The 9,303-nt window shown below is 45.0% G+C and overlaps 2 protein-coding genes across 5 annotated transcripts; one reads left to right on the forward strand and one right to left on the reverse strand.

The window, feature by feature from the left end:
- Positions 1-19: 19 nt before the first annotated feature.
- LOC119551248 (spondin-1) lies at positions 20-3,976 on the reverse strand. The gene is made up of 7 exons (XM_037860491.1): positions 3,959-3,976; positions 3,069-3,255; positions 2,575-2,963; positions 2,059-2,520; positions 1,829-2,000; positions 1,479-1,600; positions 20-1,424 (listed from the first exon to the last, which is right to left on the reverse strand). Exons 2-7 carry the CDS (start codon positions 3,244-3,246, stop codon positions 126-128), a joined length of 2,622 nt encoding a protein of 873 aa, XP_037716419.1. The 5' UTR covers positions 3,247-3,255; positions 3,959-3,976; the 3' UTR covers positions 20-125.
- A 272-nt stretch (positions 3,977-4,248) lies between these two features.
- Positions 4,249-8,203, forward strand: LOC119549119 (protein CROWDED NUCLEI 3). 4 transcript variants are annotated; one of them, XM_037856875.1, is made up of 11 exons: positions 4,249-4,460; positions 4,524-4,585; positions 4,654-4,996; positions 5,064-5,294; positions 5,640-5,800; positions 5,861-6,243; positions 6,306-6,635; positions 6,898-7,132; positions 7,191-7,393; positions 7,473-7,582; positions 7,656-7,793. In XM_037856875.1, exons 1-10 carry the CDS (start codon positions 4,436-4,438, stop codon positions 7,537-7,539), a joined length of 2,040 nt encoding a protein of 679 aa, XP_037712803.1. In that variant the 5' UTR covers positions 4,249-4,435; the 3' UTR covers positions 7,540-7,582; positions 7,656-7,793. The 4 variants fall into 4 exon arrangements, with proteins under 4 accessions (XP_037712803.1, XP_037712802.1, XP_037712801.1 ...); XM_037856874.1 differs by lacking the exon at positions 7,473-7,582 and having other exon boundaries at positions 6,898-7,102; positions 7,656-8,203; XM_037856873.1 differs by lacking the exon at positions 7,473-7,582 and having other exon boundaries at positions 4,250-4,460; positions 7,656-8,203.
- Positions 8,204-9,303: the final 1,100 nt, after the last annotated feature.

Genomic DNA, 9,303 nt, shown 5'->3' on the forward strand with positions numbered 1-9,303 from the left:
TTGATAAAAACACCAAGACTGAGGGAACTAATAGACCATGGTTTCGTATATTTAATGATACCCTCGATAATGATTACATAATTGGTGTACAACTAATACTCGTTACAGCTGAGGGTCATCGATTTTTACCACCGCTCGGGTTCATCGTTGCTACTCAGAAGGCATGGCATCATCACACACTTCTCCATACGGACGCGATCCTTGCACTTGAAGCTCAGATCGGTGTTTAAAAGGGTGCGGGTTCGCTGGCGAACGGCATTGTCGCCACAGGTGGCGGTGCATGGCGTCCAGGCGGACCACTCTGAGTAGCGGCACTCGTCCCGTAGCTCCGGCTGCGGAACCTTCATCACATGCCTGCGCTCTCCGAATCCCCGGCCACTTATGGAGTACATGTCATCGCACCGCTGGTAACAGCGATCCAATCGCACCAGGTGCTTGGGACAGGGTTTTCCCCCGTACTTTGGGGTCCTAACCACCCGACGCGTCCGCAACTGGAAGCCATCGCCGCAGGAGGCGTTGCAACTATAGGACACCCAGTCGGAGACCATGCAATCAACGGGCGGAGCTCCATCGTGTTGGAGCTCCTGTTTGTGTCGTGGTAGCCGACATGTCTCCTCGCACTCCTCCTTCGACTTGAACTTGTTGCGATTCTTGTCGCAGCGATCCGACCAATAGATGGCGCACTGGTCACTCACATGATCGTAGTACCAGAAGTTGGCCACATCACTATCCCGACAGGGACTGTCTATCAGCTCGTCGTAGCAGAAGCCCGGAACAATAGTGTCGCAGCTGGGATTTGTGCAGTTCACCTCCTCCTGCAGCTTTATGTGCCGACAGGGATCCTGGCCATCATCGTTGGGATCGGTTACCCCGTACACCTGGTTGTTGTTCCACACCTTGCGAATGCGTTGACGCTTGCCGTGTCCACCGCAGGGTCCCATGCAGGGTGAGAAATCCGACCAGGGGGTGACTCCGCAAACCGGTGGTATGTAGTCCTCCCGATGCTGACTGAAGCTCTCGAAGTTCCGGAAAATTGATCTCTTCTCGGCGGATCCTCCTTCATCACCACCGGCCTGTTCCTCCTCAGGCTCACCGCCACCACCTTGGTTCTCGATGTCCCCACCACATTCCATGGCCTCGCAGATCTTGGTCTCATGCAAACGGGCCTTACTCGCCTTCTGGCACTTCTTCTTGGCCTTCTTGTTGAGATAGTGTCGGGAACGGGTCATCTCACCAGTGCCGCAGGTCACCGTGCACGAGGACCACTCGGACCAGTCGGACAGACCGCACTGCGGATCATCATTGCTGCCTGAAGGAGGTGCGACCTCCGGTTCGACGCCCTCGGCAGTCTCCTCATTGAATCCGGCGCACTTGTGACCCACACAGTTCTTCTCCTCACGCAGGGCATTGTTGCAACGATGACGCTGAAATGCAATAGTTATTTATAAACCATAAATCCTCTTTGACCCTGTTCTTACCGAAGCCAGCGCTGGATTCTTGAACTCTCGGATCCTGTACTGCTTGCCAGGACCACACTTGGTGGTGCACTCATCCCATCTGGACCAAGAATTCGTGGCGCACTCAGGAGGCAATTGTTCCGCTATTGGATCAAAGTTAAATTTCATATAAAAGATACACCCAGAAAACTTGGAAAGGTAAAAATTCAAGATCAATCGTTTTCAATTTAAGAATTCGTCTTCACACTTATTTGAGAAACAAATATCTTGAAGTTATTGCGAAAGTACTGTACAGTTTCTTTTTAAGATTGTGTTACTTTTGAGATTAAGAAAGCGGGTTAAGAACGGGTGGTTTTTTCAAAACTACTTACAATCGGAGGACTCGCAGTTCTTCTCGTAGAGCCGTCTACGATTGATGTGCAAGGTGGCCAGAGGTTTCATCTGGGCACCAGTGGGATCATAAAAGGGCGAACGTGGATCGTTGGGGAAATTAGACTTTATGCGACGGACCACGTCTGGGGGTACCTGCGGCTGGTCGGCCGACTAAAATATATAAAGAATTATAAATTTAATTTTTTAGATATTAACAAAAACACCTTACCATATAAGAAGGCCCACTATCGGTGCCCGCATCCCAGGGATACAGGTTGTGTACCTTGTTCTCTACCCAAGAGCAATTGGGCAGGCACAGCTCCAAGCCAGAGACGCCAACAATCCAATCCGGCGAGGGATCCACCATCGAGACCAGGGATATCAAATGGTGATTAGAGTCCACGCGGAAAACGGCGAATGTTTTGCCCGTTACATTCGGATAGGCGATTCCCCTCGCCTTAATGATGGTGCGAATGTGCTCGCTCTGATCCTTAAGCTCACTCTCCAGCGTTCGTGTGGAACCATGTTCCGCCACCTCACGCAGACCCTCGCTGGCCATCTCCCCATACTGCCAGAATCTATAGTCCAAGGTGTGGGAGGCCCCAATAATATCGCTGAATCTGGTGCGCCAGCTATTCGCGGGAAAATCCTTGGGATGTGTGTGACGTGACCACTTGCCTTCAAAGGTAAGCTGGAAAGCTAAGGTAGTAATATAACCCTTTATAGTATAGAGAAGAGAACCCACCTCATATTTGGCCTCGTCACAGGCACAGCAAGGATCCACGATGCTGGGCTGGGTGTCAATGTCATCTACTTCCTCCTCGCACATGCGCTTTGTGAGGAAACCATCGTCCATGAACCACACATCGCGATGCTGCATCACCGTGGCCCGCAGCAGGATGCATCCCTGGCCAGGACTGGATGGTGCCACCCAGACCACATCCACGCGGGTCTTCACATTCGTGTTGGTGTTCTCCACCAGATTGGCGCACCGTGGACTAAAACGGGTCTCGGCCAGATCAGCTATCTCAAAGGAACCCAACGCATTGGGATCATCTTCGCCTTCACTAATCTCCGGATCCAGGGCCAGCATAAAGCTTATAAAGGACATGCCCGAAAAAGCACTGAGGCTTACTAAAAGAAAACGGAAGAGAATTGAAAGTTAAGAACTGGAAATTTCTACACATTTAATGATGATGATTAGTTTAATTTCAAGTAGCATCATCATAAATCACTCACCATTATACCTTTGACCAGGCACATAACTCTGTGTATTTCCGTTCACGGATAGCACATAGTTATCATCCACTGGAGATTTGGCTGCTGTGGTCCCTAGTGGAACCCTATTGCAGCCCTCGATCCGGGGGAAAACTCTCGCTAAAGCCAGTGCTAATATAATACATTCTAGGGCTTTCATTTCCAAGTGCTGCAATGGAAAATTGAGTCGGAATACAATTTTAGATTCGTTTAATGCAAGCACGTGGTAGGGGAAAACTATTTCTGGTCACCATTTGCAAAGCACTTAATTGCCTTAATTATCCGCATTCGTATCGAATGTCAATGGCAGCCAGGGTCCTACTTCCAGTTTTGAATTGAACTTGAATTCGTGGAATTTAGCCTTCAATTAGATGACTTTATTCCAGTGCACATTTCTTTTTTTTTCCACACAGACACTTTCCATTTCTGTTGAGATCTAAACCACAACAGCTCAATTGCCATGCGGAACTTGAACTAGGCGGCTTGGTTGTTTACCCCTTGAAAAGCGGATCGCATTGCGTATATATGTACTATATAAACCGTCTACGTCACTGATTAAATTCAATTGAAAAACGCGCCGACTGTCTAAAGCAAAATAACAGCCCCTAGAGGGTGACAAAAGCCATTCCCATAGATTTTAATGATGAAACTTTTAGGGCTTCTTTGTAGTACTGCACATATAATGTAAAATCATTTTTCATTAGAACATTTAATGGGTTACTACAGCTGATAAAGGTAAAAGAAAAATTAAATGCACTTGCTAAGTATCAGTTATAAATATTTTGTCACTTGAACTGCTAAGTATTGATGGATCGTGTATGAAACACTCTGTAGAACCGTTTCCTAGAGGGAAATTCGAACGAAGAACTTACTCGGAAGGCACACAAACAGCAACTGAATGCAAATTTCCCCGAGTCGATTATTGGACAGACGATGTGCATCGGGTCCAAACGAATGGATTATGGAGAACCTCGGAGAGAGAACCGAAGCTCTACTTATGTCCCCCATTTAGCACGGCATCCATTTCATCCAAACTTTCGCATTTGTTGATACAACCCATTTGTTTTTATATTCTCATTCTAAACAAAGAACCCTAGAAATCACCGGATACTGTGGAACAAAATTCATGTTCATAGTATGCTCTGCTTTGGAATTCAGTCTACTTTAAGAGTCGAACACGTTCACTTGGTCAGAAAGTATTTTTGTACCCTTTACATTAGACATCGTACGGCTTGAATTATTTTGACGAAATTTTGTAATTTTTGTTTCTCTCTTTTCTTTTTGGCAAAATAATCTGTTTCAAAAACACATTCATTTCCTAAAACGTATACCTACAACCAAATATTATCATGGCTGCTCCTGCTCCTGTTCGTGGTAAGTGTAGGATTTTTAAAGGCTAAGGAGTAGGGATAGTGGTGACTATTTGATCCTCGCTAGGTAATAAAGCTTCCATGCTGAGGGCTGGAAAGAAGGGACCCGCCGCAAGCAATTCCCACTGGGTAAGTACTAGTTACAGGGCGTGTTCGTTCCGAAGTATGTAGTTGAGTGTAAAATACCCTTCATATAGGCTCCAGCTTCCACGCGTTGCGAAACCTTTGCTCCCCCTCCCATCGTAAATCCGGGCTCGAGTTTAAACAGCCGTAGTCGCGATAAGATCGCTGGCAGCCGCATTCCGATCAGTCGACTTTCGATGCGCCCTCCTTCGGCTGCCCAAACGCGAAACACTTCTCCAGTGCGGGGAAGTCCTTTGAAAGGAACATCCACCGTCAGTTCCTGTTCCTTGCCCGAGAAGAAAACAGGCGCGCCAGATCGTAAGCCTGATGAGGAAAAGGCGCCGGCTAAGCGCCCCGTTTCCCCACAGCGAATGAACGTTTTGGCAAAACAAATCTTTTCTAAATCTAGAAAAGCAGGCAAGTTAACCAATAATATACTGATCCTTAAAATATAAGGCCCATCCTGCGGCTGTCTCATTTATAGGCGCCAAGGGAGACAAGCATCGCCGGGTCATCGAATTGAACAAGTTGCGCGCCTTCGAGTCGCAGAAAAAGAAACTGGAGTACATGCAGTCGGACTTTATGCACAAGCTGCGCACCCTGGGTCCCCAATTTCCAGGGAACACTGCCTACAAGTTTGTGGCAGTCGTGGTTAATGACGAGTGCAAGGTCGTGGTCCACGATGACGATCTGCTTAGACTGCCCAAGAATCTGCGTAAGTTTCTAGAAAAATAAAATCGATTTTATCAATTGTCAAAAGAAATCTATTATCTATATACATAGATATTTTCTTATTATTTTTTATTTAATTTTATGAAACAATTCTTAATTTACTATGTCCCAATTTCTCTATGCCTTTTTCATCGGGGTCATTTTTTAATTCCGAAAACGTACTATCCTTTTATCCCAACTGAATTGTGTGATAAACGACTTATTAAATTAGTTGTTCGTTCATGTTTATCCTCTGGCAGGCATCAAATTGATATTATGAAAAGGATATACGACACTTAACAAACTTCTTAAGCAATTGATTTCTATAAATATCTTAACCCTTTTTTAGCTACTGCGAGTATCAATGACTTGAAACATCGTTGTCGTGGCATCGTCGATCTGGGTTTTATGCTCTTTTACGACTACCTGCCGTTCATTCAGAGGTCTAGGAATGAGTTCGAGGCTCGTGATAAACGCGAGGAGATTCGAAACAAGTTAGGATCCTTAGTGGTAAGTTGCTACAATCGTTTACCAGTGGCGAGATTAACCCCTTTTTACATAAACTCCTAGAACCGAAAAATGGCTTCTGTTGTCGAGGAGATCGACCATTTGTGTGGTCCAGGCTCTAGTAGACCCGATCTCTGCAATATCCAGCTCTATCGCGAGATGGCGGATCTGCGATTGCAGAAGCAGCACATGGAGGGTCGCTACTTCGATGTCAAGAAGGAACACCTTGACGAAATGAACAAATTGAGGTCTGAGTACGAGGTAAAGATGGCCGCACAGCTGGCCAATCGCGACCAGACCATCAGTGATTTAAGGAAGAACCTTCGACGTAGCGAGGAGCTGGTCAACGAGCAAACCATTCGCCTGGCGGAGAAGACTAAAACGCTGGTAACCGAGGATGGAACTCTCGAGGAATTGCGTGCCGAGATGGCAAAGGTTAAGTTGGCGTAAGTTAACTGGACTTGTTTAGTTTAGTATAGGGTTCCCATATAATCAATATCATACATAGCAACCAACGGATGCTACAACGCCTGGAGGAGGCGGATGTTGGCCTTGAACGGGCCCGCAGTTCCGTCGATAAGCATATCGCACAGATAACCTATTTGGAGGGCGAACTCAAGGAGGCCCGCGAGCTGATCGTCAATTTGCAGAAGCGTCCGGATTGCATGGACAAGGGCATTGTGGAGAAGGACCTGATCATTGCTGATCTGAAGCTGCAGCTACAGAATCTTGAGCAGCACAAGAATGTGCTTAACAAGCAGGTGGTCAATGCCTTGAAACATCATACCGACTTTGAGGAGCTCAATGGGAAATATAAGGACGCCGTGGTGCAGATAAGGTAGGTTATCTATAGACGTATCTCAGTACACAGAAATAAATAATAAATAGGATGAATTTGACATTCGAATGGTAAATTTATTAAGTATCTCTCTGATCGATAGAGAAAAGAACGAGAGCCTGGGTTATACCAAGTCTAAATTCTCAAACGGAAAAAAATGCCCCGTATCTAGATAGAGCTAGTACTGAACTTCAGAAAAATTATATTATACATTATTCTATATTTTATAACATATTCTAAAAAAAAAATTTCACAAACACAGCGATCTAAAGGAGTCCCTGAAGATCACAACAACCAAATCCGAGTTCCACTCCAAGGCCGAGGAGCAGTTACGCAAGGAGATAGCCAAGATGCGGGAGCAAATGGCTCTTGATCAGCAGATGCTCACCGCTCGCAGCGAGCTGATAAACAACCTGCAGAAGACCGAGCAGGAGAACCGCACCAAACTGGATCAAATGTACTATCAAGTTAGCGAGAAAGACACGCTGATCACTCAGGTCCGCCGGAAGGGGATTTGACTAGCCCTGCTTATGCTTATCCGCTTTCTCGTTGCAGGTAAACAACGAGCTGGCCTCGAAGGAGGAGGAGTTCCGCAATCTCTTCGGGACCCTGACATCTAAACAAGCGGAGGTGAGGAGGCAGGATCATGTCATCCAGCTGCTGAAGGAGCAACATTCGCGGGTTTCCTTTGTGCGAGCCGGTCAGGACGAACGGAATGCCGCGTTGGATAAAGAAATCAAAGATCTCAAAAACACCCTGTAAGTTAATTCGTTAATTCCAACTGTTAAAATAAAAAAGTTCGCCAGATTGCTATTACTTTGAAAATCCCCCTGTCAGATACTCATTAACGTTAGGGAACTTTTCCATCGAGGAGGGGTCTAATGAGGTCTTGAACCTAAATTGAAGACCTAATTTCAACTGGCACAGTTTCCAAAATTTTTGTTTGAGTAAGTAATGGCAATGCAGCGAACTTTTTCCTTTGCAAGTTAATTACATTCTTTCTGAAAATTTAATTTACAGTCGTGATTATGCCAGAGTTATTATTGGCAATAATGGTCAACCATTTTTTGAAGTTGTGCCAGCTGGCGAAAGCAGGTGCAGTGGCCACCAAGATCGAGAGGAGACTCCCATGGGAAATGACAGAAACTGCGAGTTACTGCAGAGATTACTGTCCCATCAGAACCAGTCCAATCCGCAAGAGCAGGAAATGTCTCAGCCACATGGTAGATTCTTTGAGCCACTGCATCACAACCTGATGCCCCATGGATCACGAAATCTCAGCCCCCATCGATCTTCACCCAGGCAATCGCCCCGCTCGCGCTATCAACTGCAACACCCACGTAACCAACATCAAAGTCCTAGCAATGATCTGAATCCCTCGCCTCCCGAGTCTAGCGGACACCAGCGATCTCGAGACCAGCATTAGAACTAATAAGATACCTTTCAAATTCCCAACATTACTCAAATGGAGATCACACAAGCATGGAAATTCTTCAGATAGACACGCAAAATTTATTGTAATCTTTGGCCAAAGGCATTATATTTTTGTACCCATGAGTAATAAGTAACTGGAATCTGGTTAAGTCTCGTTTAGGGCGGCGGCTTGATGAATCGATAAGCTTCGATTGGTTGGGAAATCTAAATCTGGTACAGTTCATTTAAATGATTTGGATTTTGAGGGCAGGGTCGTATTTGGGTTACTGAGCTGCAATACTTGTATATTTTAAGTGGATGTTCTGGACTTATAAAAACATAATTTATATTTAGCGTATTAAAATACTGGATAGCCAGGAAATATTGTTACTATAAAAATGATGAGAGCTATCTACGCCATGCTCGGCATTTTTATAATTCTGCTTTTGCCTCTGCCGCGTGGGTTCCATAGGTTTCCTAGTAGATTATCATTTTTATGCCAGTTAGTCGCATCAAGCAGCTTGTTAAGAACGGTTGACAGTCTCTAAAAATCCAGCTGGTGTATGTTCAAGTACTCATAATTTTTTATTAATGTGTGGTGCTGGTTGCAGATCAAATAGTGCGTTTTTGATAGAGATAAAAGGAAATTGGTCTCACAAACTTTGGGTTTATAACTTGATCCCTGTGTGCGGTGATAAGAAAAAAAGACACCGTTCCCTCAACTGGTATAGTCAAATCTACTGAGATTATGTCAACAACTTTCGTCTAGCTGTTAGATTTATTTAAGGTTTGACAAACCGTGTTCTAACACTTCGTAGTAGACATGCCTGCGCGTAGATAAGAGCTTCTTCTGATGATTCTTCAGACTCCAAAAATTGTTGGGCATACCTTGGTTCAAGATCTGCAGAATATGGTAAACATTTCAACTGCTCTGATTAATGATCGCGTTGAACCCTCAAAGATTGCAAATTAGCCTATCAACCAACTGCAGCAAGACTCATAAATTATATTGTGAGATAGGTATAATTAATTCTCAAAAACAGATTTGTGAACTTAATGGAAGTCATTTAATAACCAGCTTGGAATGCTGTTCAAAAAATATTGATCTGTGAAATTGCATACAAAAAATACGAAAGAGGGGCCTGTCTTCATTTTGAAAGACTAGATATGCAAATTTCCGCCGGTATCGGCCAAAACGCACAGGAATATACTTCGAGTTTCTATTTTTGGGCGAGCTTAACGTGTGAGAGCCATA

This window comes from Drosophila subpulchrella, chromosome 2R (assembly GCF_014743375.2).
Source record: "Drosophila subpulchrella strain 33 F10 #4 breed RU33 chromosome 2R, RU_Dsub_v1.1 Primary Assembly, whole genome shotgun sequence".
In the NCBI taxonomy this organism is placed as follows: Eukaryota; Metazoa; Arthropoda; class Insecta; order Diptera; family Drosophilidae; genus Drosophila; species Drosophila subpulchrella.